We start from the raw sequence: 25,789 nt of genomic DNA on the forward strand, positions 1-25,789 counted from the left end.
GGAGACCCCAGGAGCTCTGGGGCCGTGGGATGGCCGTGTCCTGCCTTCCCTGGACTGTGAGCATCGGAGTGACCAAGACAGAGGACGAGTCAGCACTTTTCCTGCAGCGTTTTACACGATGACTAGATCCATGCGAGTCCTCGAGGGCTCTGTCCAGCCAGTGTCACCTGCTAGTTGTACATGACAGAGTCGCGCTATGTGGTGCAGGCCAATCCTCTGTAGCCCAGGCGGGCCTCAACTCAGCGATCCGCCTGCCTCGGCATCCCGTGCTGGGATGACAGGCGTGCAGCACCTCACCCAGATGCGCGTGGGCTTCCGCAGGCGTGATTTATATTCCAGGATCACCACCGACTCAATGCCATCCCCGCCCTCACCCCTGGCCTGGGCCATCGCGCTGGCCTCCCCAGAGAAACGCGAGGGCAGCGCTGCGCCCAGAGTGGACGCCAGGTGGCGCTGTTCCCCGCGCAGCGCGGGAGCGCCCGAACCGAGGTCGCCGAGTCCCGGCCTGGGTCCCGCCCCGCGCTGCCCGCTCCCCGCTTCGAGGCGGGAGGACGAGGTCGGCCGAGGGCAGCGCCCTGGCCCCTGCGAGCCGGCGACAGGTTACAGCGCAGAGCCCTGAGCCGGCGCGCGCCCGTCACCTGGCGCTCTGGGAGGCCGAGGCAGGAGCATCTCGGGCAGCTCAGCGACACAGAGAACCCGTGTCCCAAAATTACAGTGATGCAAAGGGCTGGGCTGCAGCCCGCGCAAAGGCTCAGGGTCAGAGCACAGGAAGAACTGGACGCTGGGGTTGGGTCAAGACAGAGCCTCTGGCCTTGTCCTCCTGCCTCAGCTGCCCAGTGCCGGGCTGATGCAGGAGCGGAATCCCCGCGGTGAGGAGCTCTGACCCCGACCACCCAGGAGGTGAGCGCACAGTCAGTCTACACCGCCGGGTGCTTCCTACATTTCCAAGACTGGAGTACGGTGCTCAGGCCTTGCAGAGCCAGGGAGGCCGAGGCAGGAGGGCTCTGGGGCCGCGGGGCGTGGCCCGCACCGGTCACAGGTGGGCTTCCCTCCGCGCCCAGCGGCCGGGTGGGGGAGGGACCAGGACACTCCGCCCCGCCCCCGCGCGCCCATTGGCTGCGACCCGGCCGCGCCTCCCCCGGGTCGGGTCCAGTCCGGGCGTGGGGAGTCCAGCGCGGCGCCGAGCCTTTGAGCCAGCGTGTCCCGCCGGCCGCGCCGTCCGCACAGGTCGGTACCCCTCCCCGCGTCACCTGCAGGGCAGGGAAGGGCCGGGCCGGCCCAGTGACCGCCACCTTGGGATGGGGTGGAAGCGCCTCTCCCGGGGCTGGGGTGCTGTGAGCCGGGTCTGCCGCTGCTGTAGTTATTATCAGAGACCGGGTCCCACTCTGGCCCAGGCTGGCCTCGAGCTCGCAGCGATCCTGCTGCCTCGGCCTCCTGAGTGTCGGGATGGCAGGCGCGCGCCACCGGCCCAGCTCCCTGCACCCTTTCAGACGCTTCCCGCTTTTACTGCAGCAGGCGACCTCGGGGCGCACGGCAGCTGCCCGGCTCCTTCATTCCGAGGGGTCCGGGGTCCCGTCCTGCAGCTGTGTGCGGACGCCGCGCCCTTTTGTGCGTTCAGGGCGCTGGGGGCTGTCACGGGGCTACCAGCGGGGATCGGGTGCGGGACGGGAACAGCGGGCTCGGTGCGCTGGGCCCCGCGGAGCCGGGGTGGCTCTCAGGCCGGGCGCGGGCAGCGGCGCCACCGAGGGGCTGCGGCACAGACCCGGGCCCCCGAGGACCCTGCAGGGCGCCGTGCTGCGGAGCTGAGGCTCAGGGAAGCGCGCCCTGGGCCGCCGGCGTGGGCAGGGGCTTCGGGCCCTGGAGAAAGGGCGAAGGAGACCGGCGCGCAGGGCTGGACTTGCCCTCCCTCGGCGGCGCCCAGAACCTCGTTCCTCCTGGGGGTTTTATTATTCACTTTTTGATATTTTGGGGACAGTCTTGCGAAGTAGCTTGGGCTGGCCCCGAACTTAGGACGATGCTCATGCCTCAGCCTCCGGTGTGCAGGCGCACGCAACCGGGGAGTCCTCAGCGGGCGGCAGCTGCAGGCTTGGGGCAGGAACAGAGCTGGGAGTGCGCCGCCTCCTGTGGGAGGCCCGGGAACGGGTGCGGAGGGCCCGGGCAGTTGGCGCTGGAGCGCGGGGCCGGCCCACGGTTGTGCGCGGGCACAGCGCCCTGGCCCGGGATCAGCGTGGAGCAGTGAGTGAAAGGGGGGCGCGTGACTTGGGCGCCTCCTGCTCAGGCCTGAGGGCGTGGTGACCCGGAGACTTCAGGGTGACTTCTCTGTTCTTCTTCTTTTTTTTTTTTTTTTTGGAGACAGGGTCTCGCTGTGTAGTCCAGGCTGGCTTTGAACTCACTTTGCAGCCCAGCCTGACCTCGAATTCACGGGATCCTCCTGCCTCAGCCTCCCGAGTGCTGGGGTTGCAGGAGTGCACCGCCACTCCTGACTCACGTTCTAGGGTCCTAAACCGCTTTACTGAGGAACAATTCGAGCAGCTACAGGGTCCCGACGGGGTGTGCGCCCGGGGCAGCTCCGTGGTGGATTTTAAGCACGCTCAGAGCTGTGCAAACCACGGCTGGCTTGGAGTCCCTGGCTGGCGCCCCGCGAGCTGATGAAGCCGCGCCCCGCAGCAGCCCCGAGTCCTCCTGACACCCTGACCGCTCCATCCAGGCGAGGCTGCGCGGGCGCACCAGCGCAGAGGGTTTTGCTCAGAATCCGGGCCCGTGGGGCCGAGCCCGAGCCTCCGCCGAGCCCTGGGCTCCCGCGGGTCCCGGACGCATGGCGCTGGCCGCACCCTGGCGCGAGGGTGGGCTTGGATCCCGGCTCGGCCGCCGCTCACCGGCCAGCGGGGAACTTCGGGGCCCGGCAGGCTGCAGTGACCGCGGGCCCCGCCCAGCCCGATATCCCCGAGCATCGCATCCCGGCAGCGCCGGGGCGGAGCCCGAGTTCAGACGCAGACCGCAGGGATCCTGGCCTGGCCGCAGGGCCTGCCTGAGCACGAGCCCGGCCTGAGCGACCCCACAGGGCCGCGGCTGCGCAGGAGAACCCACCGAGTCGCCCTCCGCAGGGTCAAGTCCAATGGTGCGGGGCCCCTCGGAGTCCTCAGCTCCATCCTCCAGGGCATTGAAGCGCGGAGCCACCTGGGCTCTGTGCACGGTCAGCTCTCTGTGTGCGGCTGTGCCTGTCCTCAAGAGGTGGTGTGCACATGTAGGTGCATGTGTGTGTGCGCGTGCCTGTGTGTGCACGTGTACATGTGTGCACGTGTACATGTGTGTGCGTGTATGTGCACTGTTTGCATGCATGTGCATGTGCACGTGTGCGGACGTTTTGTGTGTAGAAAGTTGCCTTTGTCACCATAACGAAATACCGGCAACAACCCACTCATGAAGCAAAAAGGCCCACTCTGACTCCTGCTTTGGGGCTCTAATCTGGGATCAGCGGCTCGCCCCCTTATGCTGTGGGTGGTCAACCAGCCCATTCAGGTGGGAGCAAACTACTGATCCCAAGAGGCGGGGTGAAAAAGAGGGGGGAGGGCTGGGTCCCCCAAAACCCACTAAAAGGCCCCCCCACACCAAGCAGGAAGCCTAACCCTCAGGTAACCCTAACGGCGGCAGGCAGGTGGACAAAGATTGCACATCTGTCTTACTCAGAAGCACTGTGCTTCCCGTGGCTTGAGGCTGCAAATGTTACTTCCCTTCAGAGACAAAATCGCAGACCTTCAGGAAAATAAAGTACCTGGCACCACACAGCCACTACTGGCAGAGAGATGATTAGGAAAAGTCTACGTGGAAAAGTCTAAAGTGGATGTGGTGGTGCACACCTGTCATTCCAGCACTTGGGAGGCTGAGGCAGGAGGATCTCTGCAGCCTGAATTGACAGCGAGATCCTGTCTCAAAATATATATATATATATACTTTTAAAAATAAGTAAAGTCCATGTGGGGTTGGAGCTGGACTAACTTCTCCCACAGCAGGAGGGCAGGGCTGTGTGACAGGCCAGGCTGACCTAACCAGTGCCACCGCTGTCACAGGCACAAGGCAGCCAGATGCGGGGTCTGAGCTTCCCCCCTGGGCCCCGCTCTTTCCCCTCTGAGCTTTGGTTTCCTCTGTAAAAACTGGCACAAGAAGCACTTTCCAGTGTCAGTAGCCATGGTGATTTACTGCAGAGCCCGGGGGAAATGTGCTTCTCTTTTGTCCTTTCCCCCTCTTCCCACTAAGACTCCTCATTTTCTCTTTCTCTATGTGGTTACTGTCTGGAGTCTGGGGTGACGGTCTCCCTGGAGCAGGAGCTGAGCCCCTGTCCCCCGAGCCAGGCCCCTGAAAACAGCATTGATTTTTTGTCTGCCAGTCTGTGACATTCAGCATTCTTAAATTTATTTTTTGAGACAAAGACTTGCTCTGTATTTTACGTTGGACTTGAACTCACTATGTGGCCCAGGCTGGCCTTGAACTTGCAGCAATCCTCTTGCCTCAGCCTCCTGAGTGCTGGGATTACAGGTGTGCACCACCATGCCTAGTATAAGTGTACCTTTTAATCCAAGGATATTTTAATTTTTTTGGTAGATTTTCAGATCTCCAACATAAACAGCAGTGGCGGTTTTGTCTGTGCTCCCATTCTTTATCACTTATTTACTTTTTCTTGTCCTATTACTCTGGTTAGGATCTCAAGGACAATGGAAGAGGTGAAGTTGTTTCTTGAAATTTATTAAGCCTCATCTTGCCGCCTAGAATTTGACCTATTTGACTAAATTTTCTTACTAAACTTCAAAAAAAGTGTACCCTTTGCAGTTGTTGGAGCAGTCAGTGGAGTCGTCCCTGACTCCCGCACCCATTTTGTCTTGGTGTCCAGCCAGCTCTCTGACTTTGGTCCTTGTCTTTGGTCCTCTTAGTTTTTGTCGTGTGTACCTCTACATGATGTGCATGTGAATCCTCGGGGCAGGTATCCTGAAGGCCTGACCCTTGCTCACTCTGAAACGTCCAGACTTGAGGGCATTCATGCAGATTTTGCCTCTGCCCCAGCGAGGCCCGGTCTCTGCACGTTTCCTTCTCCATTCTCAGCCCTTCTGATCTTCTCTACTCTGTCCTTTGACACTTTGTGTCTTGGTTACTTTTTTCTCATTGCTGGGACAGAATACCCAACACCCAAAATCAGGGGAGGAAAGATTATTTGGCTCACCATTGTGGAGGTTTCAGTCCGTAATCAGCAGGCTCCGAGGCAGGGCTGCGTGGCACAGAGGCAGCGGTTTACGGCAGAAGACAGCAAAGGCAGCCGGAGCCGAAGGGAGGAGCAGCCTCCTTCCCTCCCTTATATTGTATGCTGGCTCCGCCCCTGGGCGGGTGCAGCACTCACACAGCCAATCCTAGCACTAGACAATGAACCAATCACAGACTCTAGACTCAGCCACCTCTGAAAAGCCTGCCCCTCTCCCTGACCACATGAGGCTTTGAGGGGACGTTCAGACACAAACCACGGCATTAGGTTAACAAGATGGCCATGGTGTCCCCTTGGCTTGGGGAAAGGACACAGGTCACCGTGACTTGCACAGTGGAGAATCCTTTAGGGAGAAAAGGCAAACAGCAAATTAATTGTGATAAAAAGAGGTTTTCTTTTTTTCCCAATTTAGAGTTTTTCTACATCATGCTACCATATAGTAATAATCACTAACTTCCTCGGTAGTTTAATTTTAAGCAGTTTGCTAGTAATCCTGAAAACCCTTTTTATGATTCTGGATGTGAAGATGATGACTGTTCTTTTTAATCAGAAAGAAGAAATAAAGAATAGTTAAAATGCCAATCCAGTGGGATGATACCCTGAGCTCATCTGCTGTTTTGTTTTAATTTTCAAAGCTGTATAACCCAGATCATCTATTGATTGCAAAATTCTCCTACAAAGTGGATATAAAATATTTTTAAAAACTTTTTAAATATTAAAATTTTGTCTTTGGGAGGCTGAAGCAAAAGGATCACAAGTTTAAGGGCGGCATGGGCTATGTAGTAAGATCCTGTCTAGGAAAAAAAAGCCTCCAGGATGTCATTCAGTGCCCGGGGTTCAATCCCCAGTCACACACACACACACACACACACACACACACACACACACTACAGATTGAAGAGCATCCTAGAGGTCACTATGTCGTTGGTGCCAGTGTGATAACATTGTCATTTAGGGTAAAATTACCTACCTTCTGCCCCAAATATCCAGCAAAAGAAAACAAACGATTCTCACCAGAGTTAGAATCTGGCTTTGGATTAAACCCTCGATCCAAGTCCGGTGTCCAGAAGCTTGACAGCAGACCCAGGATACCTGCAGGCACACAAAGACAGCATTGCGTCCTGAAGTGGCCCCCGGGTTTGATGCGGTACTGTGCCTTCAAACTGTGCACAAAGCTCAGCCACAGGCTCGTGCTAAGCTGAAGGACTGTCCTGGGGTCAGCTCCCCAGCGCTTCCTGTGTCCGATTGCTGACCTGCTGAGCGCTCACTGGAGGTGATTATGGAGAGACCTGAGCACACCATGAGGAGTCTGAGGCCCTTCCCCCTGCAGGGCAGGGCTGCCTGGGCCATCACCCAGGTCGGCTTGGCTTCCCCTTTCTGCCAAGTGGCATGATGGCGGAGACAGATGGCCTGCCCTCCGGCAGTGTCTACCCAGCAGCAGCTCATGGGCCCTCTGATTCCTTCAACCTATGGTTAGAACCCTTCGGATGCTGCCCAGGGTCTAAGTGTGTTATGTATACTACCGCAGAGACCTTAAAGATGGGCATTACGTTCACATTTCAGTGATCTTTACTCTTTAATCATGAAATGGACAAATTGGTTCATTGAGGACGAGTAAGGGGATTATCGTCCCGGGAGCCATGTCCCTCACCCCATCCCCTGACTCTGGCTCCCCTGAGCGTGGCTCTGGCTTTGCCCAGGGGTTTCTTGCAATCTTCCTTGTCCCTTAAACTGTGAGCTCCCTGGGAGCATTGCCTGGTGTGGAGCTTTGTATCCACTTTAAAAAGCCGCTGTGGTACAAAGCTTTGGTTCTGTGGTGGGGCTCTCAGGAGCAATCCCGGGAATGAAAATCACAATTGTACATATAAATACCAGTGCTGCTCAGGGCCTGGAACAGCTGGACATGTGGGTGTCAGGTGCGTGGAACAATTTTGTTTATTTATAGATTTAGAGTAGGAAGTGATTAGAATACTATCCAAGCTTTGGCTGCATACATGTGAGTCGGGGGACCCATAGAATAAATATTTTAAAGAATTTTGATAAAACTAGCCTGGATACTGTGGGTGTCTGGTTAGTGTCTCTTCAGGGTCTTTGTTCCTTATAACCTTAGCCATGCACACACGATTCAATAAAACAAGCACAGGAAGAAGAGGAGGAGCCAATTAGCAATAATGGGATTCATTGAAGTTAATGAGTATAGAATCGAGATAGTGTTTTTAGACTACTTCCACTGCACGCGATAATCTTCCCCCAAATTTGTCTTATACATTTTGAGCTCAAGCTAATCAGCCACTTTTCATGTGATTTTTTTAAATGAAAAAAGAAGTGCAGGCAGACTCATGTGTTTGAGGGGAGACCGGGGCGAAGTTTCAGGAAATCGGGTCGACAGTCAGGCAGATGCGGGACCATCCCAGCACTTTCTCAGGAACTGGGAGCCTCCTCCCCTGCTTTTCTGTCCAAACTGAGAACTTGGCCGAAAATCTTGGGAAAACAAAAATTTTACTTTTCCCATTGTGCTCTTGCTCATCTTAAAATAAACAACAAAAAAGAACTTAAAGAAAGGCCATACTTACAACCTTTCCCCCCATGTAAAGACTCTATTTCCAATAGTCACCAAACTTCCTGTCCCCCTGGCTCCCCCAGCAAGCCGGCTGGAGCACGTGCAGTGCACGCTGATTCCCAGTGTCAGGCGCTGACCGCTGACCGCAGCTGGGGGTGCCGGGCACAGGAGCCGGGGACCCCGACTGGTGCAGAGGAGGGGTGCTCTCCTGCATAGCACATTGCTGCTTGGGTTCCATTAGTACTGATTTGTGTCCTGACCTTAAAGTTTGTGCCTAAAACTACACATAACACCTTCCTTCCCCTCCGTCTCCTCACCTTGTGAGGGGCCAAAGCCTCAGGCCCGGGGAAGGAAGCTTCGTGTCCGTTGGGAAGGTGGTTCTGCGGCTGTGTTCTCCTTTGCTGTGGTTGACAGCTGCCTCTGAGAACAGGGGCTTTCCTCCTGTGCCACCGTGTTTATCAGCGTGACGCTGGCTGTCTTACCTTTGCAAATGCCCTGTGTCCACGTCCTCTACCCACATAAGGGCTGTCTGCACCCCTGGGGTGACCTCCGACCTTCATTCAAAGCATTGGCAGCCCTGACAGTGTCCAGGAGTTTGGGTGAAGCCAGGCTCAGGACAGGACTTGTGCTCCCAAGCGGAGGTGCACACAGGGGCCGCATTTTGGGCGTCTTTTGGTGCCGTGTGCAATAGTCCTTCCCACCCAAGCAGGAGCAGTCTGGCCACAGCAGAGGCCCAGCAGGACACAGCTAAAGTGGTCCTGGTCTACTTGGTCTTTCTTGATGCCCCTGCCGGGCCCCCAGGACTTCTTTTTGGATTAAGTGTGTTTCTTGTGTGCAGCATATGGTTGGATGCTGTTTCTTGATCCATGGTGTCAGTCTGTGTCTTTTGATTCATGAATTGAGACCATTTATATCGATGGTCATAACTGACATTACTGACTTATTCTTGTCGTGTTATTTCCTGTTGTTGATTTCCCTTTTGTGCCTTCTGTTTAATGGCTTGCCTTGCATGGTAGATTCATTCTCTGAGGGTTCCTGGAGTTGTAGTTCCTTGTTATCATTTTCTGAAATGTCCTTCAGAATATTTCAAAGTGCTGGGTTGGAGTTCATGAATTTCTTATGTATTTATTTATTTGGTACCAGGGATTGAACTCACGACCTCACGCTTATGTCGAGGCGTTTATGCTGCTGAGCTGAATCCCTGGCACGTTCATGAATTTCTTCAGGTGGGTTTTTCATAGAAGTGTTTTATTTCTCCATTAATTTTGAAAGATAGTTTCACAGGGTGCATCAATCTTGGCCAGAGGTTGTTTTGTTTTGGGGCTTGAAATACTGATTCCAAGCTCTCCTTTACTTGATGGTTTGTGTTGAGAAGTCTGTTGGGATTCCGGTGGGTTTTCCTTTATAGGTGATTTGTTTCTTTTCTCTAACAGCTTTTATCTATTTATTTAGTCTTTCTGAGACAGAGTTCAGGCTGGCCTCAAACTCACAGCAATCTTCCTGCCTTCACCTCCTGAGAGCTGGGGTCACAGGCCTGCGTCATCACATCGTAACATTTTTTTTTTTTTTTTTGGTACTGGGGATCGAACTAAGCTAAATTCCTGGCCCCATCATAACAGTTTTTAATATCCTGGTTTTGTGTTAAACTTCTAGAATCCTGAAGTTATATGTCTTGGTACAACTTTTTAAAAAAATATATGCCTTGTTTTTTTTTTTTTTTTTTTTTTTTGTCATTCGATCATGGCTAATTGGAGTTCCATATGCCATATGCTTCACTTAGCTATTTGTCAAATTCTTTTTCTCTGCTTGCAAAGTTTTCTGCTGTTACTTCTGTGAACAGGTTTTTGTTTTTTTTTTTTTAATGTCTCTTGCCTTTTCATTGACTCTGACCAGTCAGTGTTCTTCTTTGCATCATCTAGAACAGTCAGATTTCTTGGATTTAAAGAAATCTTCTATTTTGTGATCACTAGCTGCAATCCTGTCTTCTATAGCTGAAGTTTGGTCCTGGCTCATTCTGCTGTGTATACTTTCAACAGGACTTTTAATCCTCTAGATATCTGTCCGAATCTGTTCCATGGATTCCATTTCATTCCTTTTTTTTTTTTTAAATTGAACTCAGGACCTTGCACTTGCCAGGCAGGCACTGTGCCACTCCATCCCATTCCTCTTGGGCATTCATTTCCATCATCCCCTCAGCTCCTCTAGTTTTTAAAGTGTATGTCTGTTCTGGAGTCACTAACCACGTCTTCCCCTACACTTGCCATCTGTGTACTTCCTGAGAATTATTCCTGATTTGATTTTTCTAGACCCTCATTCATCTGCTTTGTGACTTCACTGTTACCACTTTAGAGGGTCTATGCAGGTGACTTCTGGACTGCTCACCTCATTTCCCCCAGGGTTTGCCTTTGGTGAGCTGGAAGCTGGGCCTCCATCTTGCTGAAGTGTCTGCTCATTTTCTATTTTGTTTTTCGCTTAATTCCTGAGTTGATCTTGTAAATCGTTTATGATGAACAGCTTTATTGTTAGCATCAAAACCCTTGGGAAGTGACTGCTTCGCAGAGGTGCCTTCCGTGTGTAGCTAGCTGCTGGGTCTCGAGTCTGTACAAGACCCTACCGCTTCAGTTCATGGGGATGAGAAGTCAGTGCCCATTCACCCTGCCCGTGTCTTTGGCCCTGGCCTCTGGCATTATTCCTGACTTGTAGGCCGTCTCAGTCTTGGTACACTAGGAAGAACTGCTGATTGACACAACGATGTCGCTTTTGGCCCACGTGGTTCCACTAGCAATAGCACCGAGCACAGACTAGAAAGTGACTGACTGCCGTGACTATGATTTGCTGCCTTCAGCTGTGTGAACTAGGTTTGTGGCTGTATAACAAAATCTGAGACAAACCAGAAATTGTATGCAATCGGTATTCTCTCAATGTGGCAATTTTACCCTCAGGGGAGGAAATTAAAAGGGAAAAATAGAAAACCAGAAGAAGAGGAGGAGATGGGAAGGCTGGAGGATGAAAGAAGTGGACATAAGTCTGTGAAATTGGTAAGGGAGATAGGAGACAGAGAGATAGGGAATAAAGAAATAAAAACAAGAACAAACAGAACACCAACAAAACTAAAACAACTTTCACACTCACATAAAAATAAGAAGAAACAATCAGGAGAAAACAAACAAAACCAAAAGCGAGAAAAAAGCAGAAGAGAAAAAGGATCTATTTCACGATGTGTCTCTGCTGCCACTGATAGACAGAGTGGACAGACAGAGTCCAGATCTGTGTTGATGGACTCACAGGCCGGATGCAGCTTTACAGCAGGGCACTGGACAATCCCAGCAAGTCTGCCCCTTCAGGTCCACTGAAGTTCAGGCTGCTTCCTGGATGTGAGGCTGGACTAGGAGTTTGTCAGTCTGCAGCACCCCACGTCTCTCCTGCTCCCTTCATCTCAGCTTCCTGATCTCTTCCAGACTTGAACTCAGTTCAGCCTCACCCTGACACTGGGAGCTGCTAGATGGGGCCAGCAGCTGCTCTGAGCTCAGCTCAGCCAGCCCCTCTCCCAGCCAGCTGCTCTCTCGGGGGACAGCTAAATCCGAATAATGCACCAGCCACTCAGTCTGCTGTGTGCATGGCTCCATTCCACTGTGCGTTTCTCCATGGAGGCCTCTGGGGTCACAGTGGTCACCGTGTGTCTGCAGGTTCACGCTACTCCTCCTGTGCAATTGATGCAGAATGCAGGACTGGGCCAAAAGGAGACATGGCACGAGAGAAACTTCAGAAGGCAACTTTATTGTGCTAGGGGGCTGATGGGAATCTCATTTCCACATCATGAACCCTGACTCGAGTTTTACGGATCATTTATATGGGTTTCCAAAAGGAAGTACCAAAGGCAGGTAGCACCATATGCCATGGTCGGTTGTGTGTGCCTTTATCACTAGTCGCTAGGCAGAATTCACTCTTATAGAAGCAGCGCTATGTGAGGTTACTATTGTATAACATCATTGTCTGAGACTGGCCAGAGATGTCCTTGCAGTAACAAGGGGGACAGCTGAACCCCAATACCTCTGGGACTTGGAAGCAAGAGAAGCCTTCCTTCCTGGCTGAGCCGCACTCACCTTGCAGCTGGCACTGGAGTGTGAAGGCTCGTTAGGTTTGTAGCTTTCTAACCACGGGAACCGCTGTGTCTCCTGGTCTCATCCGTGAACAGTGTTAGAAATAAGCTTGGCGTTGGAAACACGCGTCCTGAGATGTTCTCTGCATTAGAATAGCGTCTACCCGGGGAGAAGGCGCTGCTGCCTGCACCCCGTGTTCTACCCGAGGCCTCTCTCCACTCTCCCGTGGGCCTGGCTTCTCACTTTGGACCCTTGCTGGGCCCCGGGACCCCTTTCTTCTGTTCCTGACCCTGCTGTATCCCAGCGTCTGATGGAGAGGCTGTTTCTCCGCTGTTCACCACCTCTCCATCTTCCTGGAAGTCTCCTATCGAGGATTTTACCTGAACCTGAGCTGCGATGGGTCATGAAACGGTAGTACAGGAACACTAGACAAACTTACTGTGGTTTAAATACTGTCATGATGCGAGGGTGTTTTTATTTTATTTTGGTTCAGGTAATTGAACTCAGGACCTCATGCTTGCCTCTCGGGCACTGTGTGGTAGTAGTTCTTATTTTTATTTTTATATGTTTTATAATGGTTTTTAAAAGCCCATCTCTCCCGTGTAAAGGTGAATGACACTTAGAACAGTACTTTCCTGACTGCTTAGAAGGGGTATCCAACCCCCACACTGTACAGCCACATGGAGTCACTTAGGCTTCACATATTTATTTCTGATTTTTGCTATCACAGACGTGTCTGCAGTAGAGAAAATTACCAGCTTTAGAAGGCTTGAAATGTTTTGACAAGCCGTTAGTATACGCCTAAGAGTGCCTGCATTTCATGAGTTCGTGAGAGTTGGAGAGGAGGAATCTTGAGTTGCTTTCCTTATTCAAGAACATGAGCAACCAGAAACTCAAATGTCATGCAGTTCAGGTTACCAGAGTCTTCTTTATAGAAGTGAGAGGACATGGCCACCTCTTTGGGCCATGGATTGCTTGGCCTCCAAGCCAAAGCCATCCTAGTCACATAAGATTAAGGAAAATAATCTACAAAACAGGCAGGGTCTATTTCTGAACTGCATGGGGAGGTTAGACGCATGGAAGTAATCACACCGACGGTCAGGGTAGAGGAAAGCTCGAGCATCCCCATGGAATAAGGGACATAGAGCTACAGGGAAGGCCCACCAAGCATCCTTTCTCCTTTGATGCTGGACTGAAGCCAGGCCCTTCACTCTGAGCTACACCGCTGGCCCTTATTATTATTTATTTAATTTTGGTGCAGGTTGCTAAGTTTCCCAGGCTGGGTTAGAACCCCGCCCAGCTAGTGTCCATTCCTTATGGAAAAGATGCTCTAAATATAGTCAGTAAGTTGGTTTTCTTTTTTTTTGGTATTAAACTCAGAACCTCACAATTACCAGGAAGGCACTGTGCCAATGAGCTGTATCCCTGGCCCCAGTCAATAAGCTTTTTAATTTTGTTTTTTGAGACAAGGTCCCGCTGTGCAGTTCAGGCTGGCCTTGAGCTCACTTTGTAGCCCAGACTGTCCTTGAACTCAGTGATCTTCCTGCCTCAGCTTCCTGAGTGTCGGGATTACAGGCGTACACAACCACACCCAGCCTTAGTTTTTAATTTTTTTTTTGTCTTTTTCCTTTTTATTGGTACTGGGGATCAAACTCATGACTGCTTGCTTGCAAGGCAGGCGCTTATGCCGCTGAGCTAAACCTCCAGCCCCTAGTTTTTAATTTTTTAACATTAAAAGAAAATGTATTTGAACCCAACTACCAGCAACTTACCCAAAGGTGAAATATTTGATGCATCTGTCATAAAATAACTTAAAATTAATCTATGCAGTAAGGAAATCAAACTGGTTGAATATTTTTAAGTCCAACAAACTAAATTGAAATTCATGTACAGCTAGTAGGAATTCTGGATGATAGATCATTATAAAGTAAATATATAAAAACCAATATATTTTTTATATTAAAAATAGTCCCCGAAAAGCCCATTAGGCACCATAGTGTTGGAAAGAGTCTATTCACCATGGGAAGTAAAAAATTATGACACCTGGAAATACACTTTGGAATGAGAAAGGCTGTTTTACCTATGCCATCGCATTAGGAACCATCAAGGAGGAAGATTTAGTCAGATTTCTTAAGTAAAAAAATGAACAAACAAAAACACCTCAATCCCATAAAGAAATCTGAAACATAAAATACAAACTGGAAGATAATTTAATATACACAAGGACGGATGAAAAAATACAGCGTGTGTTTAAACAGAAGCATTGGAGTCGCCTTGCTATTGCCAGTCCCCAGACCTCCCTTCTCTGTGGCTCCCTCGGCCCCCTTTTCCTGCTGGTTTCTGCAGCAGCTCTGGAAGCCCCTTTCCTGAGTGTCCTTTTGGGGTGTGGTAGGCAAACACGGTGGACACTGCTGCAGGGCCACCCCGGGAAAGCTGGCTCCTAAAAACACCACAGCGTGTGCCACCCAGCCTATTCACCCGACCTGGCTGGGGACACCTTCTGGCTTTTCCTCAAAGTCAAAATGACCTTGAAAGGTCAGTGATTTATGCTTGCAGCCAGGCCAGTGTGACTGGAGACCCCCAGGAAAGCGCACTTCCAGAGCTGCTGGGGGAGCAGAGTGTCTGGAGAGAGCGGAGGGTTTCTGGGAGGGATGATGGTGCTGTGTGTGTCACTGCAAAACATCTTTACAGATTTAGGAAGATTCGCTGTCATTGTTATATGACTGTGCACAAGTCTAACAGCACTACGGCAAGATTTCTTGTAAGTCAGTAAGAAAATAGGAAAGGTTATGAACAGATAATTTTATTAAAAGTGTAAATGGCCAACAAACAGCAAATGTTACCTTTTACTGCGTAGCAAAATCAAATGCGTATGATACGGATGTAATCACATTTGTTCCGAATAAGTCAGAACGTGTCGGGAACATCTTGGCCCCTGCGGTGGGGTGAAGTTTATGACATCTACTTGTGGGGTGGACATGGACAGCGGTATAATTTTCCATAAAGCCTCTCCCACGTATCTTTACAAAACCTTGAAGACCTGTAACCAGTTTTTCCCGGCAGTTTGCACCGTGGGGAAGTTCACCCAAAGAAATCACCAGCCGGGTACCCCGGAGGTGAGAGATGCTCCCCGCAGGGGTGAACACGTTGGGGAGACCGCAAAACAACCCGCCTTCCCAACTGTACTGTAAAAGGTCGTTTACCATTATCAGGGAGTTTCACTCTTTCAGAAACAAAACAGCAAACTTTTTCCTCCTTGTGTTTTGTTCTTGCATGTTTAAACTTACAACTTTTGTAAGCAGAGCAAGCACATAAGTGTTGAAATGGACAGAGAGTCCAGCAGGTTGGCGCTGCAGAGGTGTTTTCCTGAGATGCCCAGGGTCCAGCCGAGGCTGCGTGAGCACTAACACCCGGCCCCAAGCTCACCAGCTGTGCTACTTGGACGGCAAAGTCCCCCATGGTGGTGCAGATGCCGGGGTTCACACAGGCAGGCGCCACAGATGGTGAGGAGCATCCGTGTCCTGTGAGTGAAACACAGTGCCCTTTTTGGATGAGCCATAGCCAGCTGTTGGTATCAGGAAAGCCCATGTGGCTGCATAAAAAGACATCTTAAATGGGATCGAGCCACACACTGGGCCTTAACCTTCACGTGTCCTTCTTCCCGTGGCCTCTTCCGACGGGCAGGGCCAAGTGTGCGGTCATTGCTACGAGTTACACACGACTAGAGGCAGTTTCTCCGCTCGCTCTGTTCTTTATTATTTTCCTATTTACCTCCTCCTTCGATGAGGCTGCCAGTAAAATGCAGGCGTCAATCACCTGTGCATTTCAGATGGAAGCGAGTGTTATGTTTGTATTAAATAAGTCTCAAGTACTGCATGGAACATACCAGTACTTGTCTGCCGTTTATCTTAAATTAAAATTTCAGTGGAGTCCTTGATGTTAACTGTAGCATTTCCGCCTTACACATCACATTTGCAGATCATTTGCCTGCCCCAGTCTGTCTGTTGGACAGTGTTGGAGAACAGATGAATGAGTGAGGGACTGTATATTTGAATGAAAATATACTCGTGGGGAGACAAAAACTTTTGTGGTGTCTTCGTAATCTCTAAGGAAAAACTCAGTATTTCTTTTCTGTAGTGACCTGAAAAGAATTGCAGTTTGCAGACTGACTTTCTAACTTAATACCAAATGGGTCAGGCATAGTGCACAGCCTATAATCCCAGCACTCAGGAGGCTGAGGCAGAAGGGTTCCTGCAAATTTAAAGACCAGCCTGAGCTACCAGGCGAGACCCTGTCTGGAAAAAAGAAAATCAAAAACTGGGATCTTTCTGCGTCCTTTCCTTTCCTTGTTTTGCTGTTTTTCATTCTTTGCTACTTTAATGAAAAGGAAAAAGCTGGGAACGTTTTAGGTAAAGAGCTTTGAGTAGAGACAAGGGTGAGCATGTGTCCCGCCCAGTGACAGAAAGCTGGTGTGGCGGGTTCACAGCCTCGCACCGTGGGTTTGCGGATTCTCTGATGGTGAGTGGGGCGGCCCTCTTTATCCGTGTGAGGTGACCGTAAGGGCGCTGACCTTGTGTCATGAGCATGGGGACAGGTGACCGCAGAGCACACTGTGACCCCTGGAATGCTCCTTCCCAAGGCCCTCGGGGGATTCATCCACCCGAGAACCTCACGAGGTGATTTGTGCTTTCACAGAAGAGCCACAAAGGCAGCCTGACCCTCCCTCCCAATGCCCCAGTGGCCTCTCTGTCTGCCACACCCTCCACAGCCCTTTGCATTTCAAGTTGGCGGTGCTCCAGGGCTCAGTCACTTCCTGCCAAGGCCAATCCGAGTTGGACGGGCTTTGCCTGTGTTGGACGGGCTGCGTCCACTTAGGTCCAGTCTTCTCCAGAATGTTCCTGTGCTCTCTTTCCAGACAGCTGCTCCCCCCAATGTGAACGTCGGAAAATCAAATGAGGATTCTTCAGGGCAAGATGCGGTGCTGGCTGATTCCAGCTTTTCTGGCTGTGGTTTGCTTCTGCACCATCGCCCAGGGTCAAGGTAACTGAAAACTTTAAAGAATGAGGAGTTCCAGCCCCTCTTGGTTCTGATGATCATTTAAAAAGAAATGGACCCTAAGGTGCACGGTTGGTCCGGCTGTGATTCCAGGCAGGGATTCACTGGTCCTGCAATCGTTTGTGCTGTGCGGATGCCCTCTGGCTGCACTCAGCAGTGGCCGGCACGGTGGGTGGTTCTGTGGTTCGGGTCCGGAGGCTCCTCCTGCAAAGGCGGTGTGAGAGTCCTGTCTGCGTGCTGTGAGGCCGGTTCTCTGGATAAAGAGCCGGAGCACGCGTGCGTGTGGGTTCCAACCCTGCCGCGTCCCCTGAAAATGCTTCCTCTGCTTCCCTCCCTTCGTCCCACATCCTTCATTCCCCCCTTTCCTTAAGCACTGAGCGCACACCTAAAGGTGCAGGGTCTGGAGAAGGCTCCTCCTGCTCTGCTGATTTAACATCGTTTGCATTGGGCTTAGTTTGTGAAGTCCGCAGTTTGCATTACTGGGATCTGTGTTTCAGTTTGTGATTTCACGTGTCTTTATAAATGAAACCTGGACTTGAAAACCTGCTATGCCCAGCCCACATTGGCCACTGCCTGCTTTTATACAAAACTTTTTTTTTTTTTTTTTTTTTTTTTTTGTCTTTTTGAGAAAGGGCTCACTTTCCAGTTCAGGCTGATCTTGAGCTCTCTTTGTAGCCCAGGCTTGTCTTGAACTTGCGATGATCCTCCTGCCTCAGCTCCCAAGTGCTGGGATTACAGGCATGTGCCACCACACCTGGTTTGTACATAAAGTTTTACTGGAACACAGCCACGGATCTATTTATTGATCATTTATGGTTGCTCTCATTCTACAGTGTCAGAGTCAAGCGGTGATGACAGGTGTGCGTGTCCCTCAGACACCAGTGGGTTTCCCCTTACAGAAAACCTCCCTCACTCCCGAAGTCCGTGCACAGCGGACTCCGGGGTGCAGCCTGACCCTGCCAGGCACGCTCGGGAATCCTGCAGGGCTGACGTAAAGCACCCAGCCACATCTGCTAGCTGGACACACCACGTAGCTGGTGGACAAATCCTGCTGCTTTTGTTTACATTGGAGGAAGACACTTTTCAGCGGTGATGGGCGGAAGAGCAGTGATGGGATGATTCTCTAAGCGCAGGGTGCCAGGTGCAGGTCCCGGGAGCCCAGGACAGCAGACCACGGACCTCAGTGCCACATGCCATGGGCTCTTCTGGGACACTCCCAGGTGCTGCCTGCCAGACACGTGTGGCCAGCGAGTTCTGAACACTTAGTGGGCTGCATTCTGTGTCCAGGCAAGACACACACCGAATAAGATGATTACTATTATTGTTATTATTATTATTATGCCTTCAAGCAGCTCACTCTCCACCAGAGAGGTAGAAGAATAGGAAAATAAATCAAAATATTAATTACGAGGGGTTGCAGCAAAACATAAGGATGGCCAGGCTGTGGAGGTCAGCCTACAGGAAACGTCGAGATAAAAATTCTGATGACGCTGCTTGTATTGGTGGTGGATGTGGGGAGACAGACAAGCGTGGGAGGTGAGGCCTTTAGGAGGCCCTCAGGTGTTCAGGAAAGAGGCACGGAACCTGCAGCACACAGTGTGAGCACAGAGAAGAGGGTTAACCCGAGAATCGCTGCAGTGTTGGGAGACACGGAGCTCATCACGGGCTCAGTGTGGAGCCGGGCGCCCTAGGAGAGGATGCCAAAGCTGCAGTCGGACCCTGCGTGTTAAACCTTGCACCGTGATGGCTCCTGTGCTCCTCTGTGCGCTTTGTTTGGGTTTGTGGAAAGCAGGGTTCTGTCTTTAGCGAGGCATCTGCAGTTCAGGTGAAGCTTGTGCGGTGGCAGGAGGTTAGTACAGGGAGCAAATGTGGAGGAGGTGACCGGCACGGCTTTGGACAGCGCGAGGCGTTTGGGGGTCTGCCGGGTGCTGGCTGGGAAGGCACCAGGTGGCGGCTGAGCAGAAGGGGGGACCCAGGCTGCATCACCAAGAGGCCCTGAAGGCGCAGTGAGGAAGGGGTTAGCCCCCGCGGGAAGTGGGGTGAGGCCTGGCGTGCCAGCAGTGAAGGGTGAGTAGGAGGAAAGTGCCAGGTTGAGAGAGGACGGGGTGCAGAGGATGCTGAGGGTCGAGGCGACCCCACAGGCTTTGGGGTGGGGGACATCTCAGGGACAGCACGGGGAGCTCCAGCTCTCGTTTAGGAGACTCAAAGGTCTTCAGGCGGCTGCCTCTTGATTTTGAGGAAGAAACAGCATGAATTGCTGGGCTGGTGTGCATGCCTGTAATCTCAGCTCACCAGCTTTTGTTAATACTTGATTTTTCTTGTATTCGTTCTTTTCTTGTCTTTTTTGGAGACGGGGGCCCCACTATGCAGTTCAGGCTGGCCTTGAGCTCTCTATGGAACCCCGCTTGGTTTAGAACTCACAGGGATCCTCCTGCCTCAGCCTCCAGAGAGCTGGGGTTACAGGCGTGCGTCATCACACCAGGGAATCCTTGTTTCCTTGATGACGGCCTTTCTTTCAGGAGTGAGATGGAGTCTCCACGTTGCTTTAATTTGCTTTTCTCTAGCAGCCAGAGAAGTGAAACATTTTTTCAGCATTTTTATATGACAAGTTGAGGAATGCGCCAGGATGCGGAAAAGGCAATGCTCTGGCTGAAAGGAACGCGCCCAGCCGTGACAGGAGGACCTCGGAGTCCCACGGCGAGCCCGCACTGGGTTCTGGTGAGGCTACAGGGAGGACTGGCTGGCGGGAAAGTGACTGTCCCTTAAAACTCCCTGGGCCTGCGACACGGGGCCTTGGCGTGGGCCGGATCCAACTTTCTACAGGCCTGGTGTTCGTGCATTACGCATATTTCTGCTGTTATCAGCAGTCACGTGTACTGGGCGTTGAGAGAATTTCCCTCTGTGCCGTTTTCAGCGTCTTTATAACAGATTACGACATTAGGACACAGCAGATCTAAGCAGGATTAACAGCCCCTTTGAGCGTGTCCCACGGTAAACCGCTGTCAAAATTCAATTGCTCACAAGACACTTGGATAGTAATGCACTTCAATGAAAAATAAGCTGTGTGAAAGCTAAGATTTTTGAGGGGCGCTTGCTTTTGTTTTTGTAGATCGCTTATAAAAGTAGTCAAATATTTTCCTGCTACTTAAAGGTCTTTAAAAGTGAGTGTGTGGGCTGGGCCTTCGAGGCAGCCCTCTACACTACACACAAGTGGGGAGGCGCCTGGCCCGACCTCTACCAAGATGCCTCCACTGCTAAGGGGTCTGGTAGGGGAAAGGCGTCTTCTCCGGTCAGCTTCAGAGGAACGAGCCTGCCAGTGGATGATACCGCAGCTCAGTCAAAACAAAATGGAATGGCCGAGCCGAAAGGGACAGCCCCTGGCAGCCTCTGGGATTTGCCGAGGATGGGGGCCCACTGTCCACAGAGCCCGGAACGGAGGCTGCGGGGGTCCGGGGCGGCACAGCCCTCGCCATGCTGCCCCCGGCTGCCACCGCTGCTGGGCTAGGAGGTGGGCACCAAGCAGGGCGCTGCAGGCCAGGGAAGCTGGCGGGTGAGGGGTGGTGAAGGGTGCATGCCCTCCTCCACGGTACCCCTGGACAGTGAGCGGCGTTTTCAAAAGTGAAGGTGAATACTTCATTAGAAATAAATCTTTCCTCCAGATGTGGTGGAGCCCGCTGTCATCCCAGTACCCAGGAGGCTGAGGCAGGAGGATCTCTGTGAATGTGAGGCCAGCTTGGGCTAGATAGCAAGGCCCTGTCTCAAAAATAAATAAATATATAAATAAATAAAATATAATACAAGGAAAGAAAGAAAAGAAATATTTCTAAAGATTGTCCTTTATAAACAGTATGATTTTAATTGAGAAAGACAGGAGAGAGGAGAGAAAAGAAGGGAGGAACAAACCGCTGTTTCACAGCTCGCAGGTTCTGATGATCCCTCAGAGCAGCGAGCTCCTGGAAGGAGTCGGTGTCTCTGCTGCCCCCAGCACCCCCGGGAGTGGTCCTGGGGAGGCCCTGGGGCTGTCCTGGCCACGTTCTGCTCAGACCTCAGGGCGCCACCCAGGGAAGCCCGCCGTCCTCTCTCCATCCTAAGGGCTGAGTACACAACCCCCACACCCGAGGGCCAGCACCCCCAGATCCTGGACTCCAGTGTGTGCCGGAAGCCAGCGTCCGCTGGACTGGCGCTTGGACAGCTGAGGGCTCCCGCGGACCCGAGTCCACTGCTGAGCGGAGCTCGTGTGAGCATGCAAGGGCCCTGAGCGCTGGGCAGCGCGAGCAGTGTGCGGGGACAGAGGCGCCCCCGGGGCTCCGGAGCTGTTTCTCCCTGGGCCTTCCGGTGCTCCTCTCTATTTTGCTCCCTTGCCCTGGCTTAACTCCAAACTGGATTTTTTACACACGTGGGTCTTACTTACCTCCTAATGAGCATGGTCTCAGGACACATCCATTTACCTATAAAAGTCTCCAGTTTATCCTTCTTTATGGCTGAGTAGTATTCCATTATGTAAAAATACCACATCTTTTTTTATCCGTTCCTCAGCATTTAGATTGTTTCACAGATCTGCCTGTTACCAACTGTGCTGCTATAAACATGGGTGCACGTATGTATCACCGTGGCATGATGTTTTTAATTCTCTTGGGAAGACACCCAGAAGGGGAATAGCTGGGTTGAATGGGACCTCCTTATTTTTATTTTATTTTTTGAGACAGGGTCTTGCCATGCGGTTCAGGCCAGCCTTGAACTCCCTGGGTGGCCCAGGCTGACGGCACACTCACAGCCACCCTCCTGCCTCAGTCTCCAAGTGCTGCGATCACAGGCTTTCACCGCCCCGCCTGCCGCGGGAAGAGGCTTTGCGACCCACAGCTGTGACTTCCTTGCTCTCTCCCTGCACTCCCTCCTCTCAGGTTCCTCCTCTGAAGCAGCCGCCTAGAGGACATGGGCACTTGGCGTCCCGTCGGGATTTTCCTTTAGGGACGGTGAGGGTGTTTGTGCTCACTGAGGCTGTCGGCAGGACCTGCTGATGAAGGGCTGGGGTCCTTGTGTCAGTCGGTGTCATGGAGACTCGGAGAGAGACCCACAGAGGTGTGAGGTCCTAGGCTGGCTCAGGAGCCGCAGAGGGGTGAGGGGTGCAGGGGCCCTGCCCCCCTGAAGCCTAGGCGCGGCTCTGGCCTCCTCCTTTCCCTGCCCGAGTCCAGGCAACAAGCCGGCCCGGGGAGTCCCCTGCAGCCTGGGGTGTGGAGCTGCTGAGCAGATTCAGTCCAGCTTCTTCTACTGAAGCTGACGCAGTCAGTCAACAATCGCGGCATGTCACCAGACCGCGGTCACCGGAGTCCTCCGTAAACCAGTGGAGCTCGGGAGTGCAGGACCTGGCTTCGTATTTGCCTCGCACTTTGTTTCCCTGAGCAAATCTCTTGGAAGTCGCCGCTGCCCTGGGCTCCAGGGTGCCATCACTGTCCCCTTGGCGGCTCCTTCCTGTCCTTGCCACTTCTTGAGGGCACTTTGCAACGTTAGCTGTGACCTCAGATGCCATTTAAAGAGTAGCATTTGCACACTGTGGAGTACTACTCTGCCGTAAAGAGGGGTGAACTGGGGTCATCTGTGGGGCAGCAGACGCACCTCGAGATGATCGTGCTCAGGCTGAGGTGCTGCGTGGTTGCTCTGCGGTGAAAGGCAGACGATCTGGGGCGAGGCTGTGCCACCCCGGCGGCCGCACTGTCAGTGTGCTGCTACCCCTGCAGGGCCCACGCCTGAAGCTGGGGCCACGCACGCAGGGCCCCTGGGCTGACCACGGCTTCCCCCAGGGGCTTGTGCTCATGGATTCCTCTCTTGCACTCCTGAAAGATGGGTGCAGGGACCCGGGTGCATTTCTCAAATTTTTTAGTTCTTCGGGTTTTTTTTCCTCCAATCAGTATTAAGCCCTATGCCAGCATAGATTTTCTTTCCCTTTTAAAAGTCTGCAAAGCGGTAGCAGTTTCTCAGTCCACTCAGAGACTGGCTTTCACCACCTTCTGCTTCTGTTGGAAAACTGTTGTCCTTAGAATTTTTTTCTTCTGAGACAAGGTCTCACTCTGCAGCCAGGCTGGCCCCCAATCACTGCGATCCTCCTGCCTCAGCCTCCCGAGTGCTGGGCTACAGGAGGGTGACCTCTTTTTTTTTAAAAGTCTGAAATCAGGCAGCTTATTTTTGGACAACATTGGCATAAAACTAGAAACAAATGACAAGTTACTTATAGAAAAACATTAAATATTTAGAAATTATCAAAGTTCCCTCTAGTCAGGGGATGTAAAAAATAAACCACAAGAGAAATTTAAAAATATCAGTCTTCACATAAATGAAGCTATGTCATCAAAATTTAATCAGTGCAGGTAAAGCGAACCTTACAGAAATAAACTGACACTGTTACCAGCTGCTGTGCAGTTAAGGCAACCGGTTTTAACCAGATTGTCAAAGGGGAGCTGTTTTCTAGTTTAAAGAGAAATACTGAAGGAAATACAAAGGAAATACCTGGACAGTGTGTGCGGTGTTTGTGCGGAGTGGCCTTCCTGTCAGTCCCGGAGGGTGACTCCCAGGAAGCGTCTCCTCCCTCTCATGTCCGTCTTCACAGTGCAGCGTTGCAGGGAGCTGGCCGTGTGCACAGCACGTCTTCCTCCTTCTCACGCCCCCCTGCCTCCATCGCCTCATCTGCTTGCCATTTGCAGAAGGTCTCTCTGTTTCCTGGTCTCTCTACTTTGTCCTGTATCTTGCTTATACTTTAGGTTTCTCATGTAAGAGGAATCGTGTGATATCTGAGCTGGTCTCATTTATTTCACTTTATACGCTGGTCTCAGTGCATGACTCAGGTTGTTATTCTTTAGGGCAGAGTCGTACTCCACCATGGGTAAACACCAGTTTCTTTACCCACTCATCTGCCCTTCCAAGGCCGCTTCCAAGATTTCGCTGTTATAAATTCTGTCACTGTGAACATGGAAGTGCGTGGATCCCTATCCAGAGACTTCTGTAACTCTTCCAGATTTCTAGAAAGCTGGGCCAGATGGCATTTCTGGTTTTAGTTTTTTTTAGGAACCTTCACCCAGAAGTACAAGTGAGCGACATGTACATCTCTGGCCATGAGAGAAGTACAGGTTGGCACATGGATTCAGGCGAGTCTTTCTGCCATGGCTTTGTTCTTTTACCCATAAAATCGGGGCAGCAGTGTATATTCACATGGGCTTAGAAACGCTCAAGGAGCCGGGTGTGGTGGTGCACGCCTGCAATCCCAGCGCTTGGGAGGCTGAAGCAGGAGGGTCACTGTGAGTTTGAGTCCGGCCTGCACTACAAAGTGAGCTCAAGTCCAGCTGCATAGCGAGAACCTGCCTCAAAAAAGGCCAAACAACAAAACCAAAGAAAAACATTCGCTGGAGATGAGATGAAACCCAGGGGAAGGATGATGCACATTCCCTGAGCAGCCGGGGCGGCTCTGTCGGTCTGTCCGTCTGAGCTCATAGTTCTTCGCAGAGAGGATTACGATCCTCTTTTGTAAAAATAAGGGAACTGAAGCTTTGGAAAAAACCCACTTGCTCAGGGTTATGTAGCTAAAACGTGACAAAACTGGAGACAGTGGGGGACAGCGTTTCCCTCCCGGCCAGGCCGCTCCGGCCCCCTGAGCTGGTCCCCAGTGGAGAGAGGCACAGTGGGCACGTGCGCGGACCTTTCCGGCCACTGCTGACCGCTCTTTGTGACCACAGGCTCGGGGACGATCTAATAAAAACCTGACTCACAGACTCCTTTGAAAGTTCTCGAGCAGCTACACAGGGTGTGCAAATGCGCCTTGAAGTGCGGGTGACTTGCACAGGGGAGAGAGATTTGCACGGTTGTGATCCGGGAGAAAAGATTCACGGCTCCGGGCCGAGTCCTGGCCGCAGGCGATGAACAGCGAGATGAGCTTGTGGCCGTCAGGATCCGGGCGCCATTCGGCTCCTTCCCCGTGTGTCTGCGCGGAGGCCTCGATCCTGACACCTGCCATGCTCTGTCCAAACAGCGCCTCACACCGCGGGGTCCCAGGTGCAAATCCCACGGGCAGCGGCTCCGGCCCCGGCGGGACTGCAAAGCCTGTGCGCTCCTGGTGGGCTCTTCACTCCTGTAACTGATAAAAGCATTTCACAAGGTGGCTTTGCTTGTTAAACTGCGTTAGAGCAGTGGCTCCTAACGCCCTGGCGTTTCTTTATCAGGGGTCAGGAGGATTTGGCACATGGGTGAAAAGCAAGTGCTCGGACTTTTGTCTTATTTTGCAAACTGATCAACTCAGTGATAACATTGTGGAAAGAATATAGTTTGAGACCGATAAAGTCATTTTATGTTTGAGACAGGGTCTTGCTGTGCAGTTCAGGCTGACCTTGGATTCACCATGTAGCCCAGGGTGGCCTCAAACTCACTGCAATCCTCCTGTCTCAGCCTCCCGAGGGCTGGAATGGCACCACACCCCCAGAAGTTTTGCGTATTCAGCTATGTCACTTTGACCTTTCATGTTAGCAAGTGCAGCTCAAACGTTTCCAGGCTTAAACCATTTCTGTGTTTCCCTTCAGTGTCTGCGCCCACGAGGCTGAGGTACCACGTGCTTTCTCAGGACAGCATCCAGATCTCATGGAAAGCTCCCAGAGGGAAGTTTGGGGGCTACAGACTCCTCGTGACCCCAGCCTCAGGTAAGGATTCTTTTCTAGAACATTGGGGTCCCACTGACTGCTCTCTTGTTGCCGAGACAAGAGGACGCCCAAAGTTAAGGGAGAAAAGGTTTATTCAGCTCACAGTTTGTGGAGGTTTCAGTTCACAGTCAGCTGGCTCCAAAGCAGGGTG

The 25,789-nt window shown here is 51.9% G+C and overlaps 1 protein-coding gene across 4 annotated transcripts in view; it reads left to right on the plus strand.

The window, feature by feature from the left end:
- Nucleotides 1–878: 878 nt before the first annotated feature.
- Col14a1 (collagen type XIV alpha 1 chain) overlaps nt 879–25,789 on the plus strand; it is a 174,272-nt gene continuing 149,361 nt past the window's right edge. For 2 of the 4 annotated variants that reach the window (XM_063257679.1, XM_063257681.1), the window contains exons 1-3: nt 879–900; nt 16,824–16,948; nt 25,522–25,638. In XM_063257679.1, coding sequence (XP_063113749.1) covers nt 16,861–16,948; nt 25,522–25,638 — 205 coding nt within the window. In that variant the 5' untranslated portion in view covers nt 879–900; nt 16,824–16,860. Of the gene's footprint in view, nt 901–1,130; nt 1,228–16,823; nt 16,949–25,521; nt 25,639–25,789 lie in introns of those variants that run through there. The other 2 variants (XM_005008223.3, XM_063257680.1) reach the window with 2 other exon arrangements.

This window comes from Cavia porcellus, unplaced genomic scaffold, assembly GCF_034190915.1.
Source record: "Cavia porcellus strain 051 isolate PalLab524CR breed Dunkin Hartley unplaced genomic scaffold, mCavPor4.1 scaffold_10, whole genome shotgun sequence".
In the NCBI taxonomy this organism is placed as follows: Eukaryota; Metazoa; Chordata; class Mammalia; order Rodentia; family Caviidae; genus Cavia; species Cavia porcellus.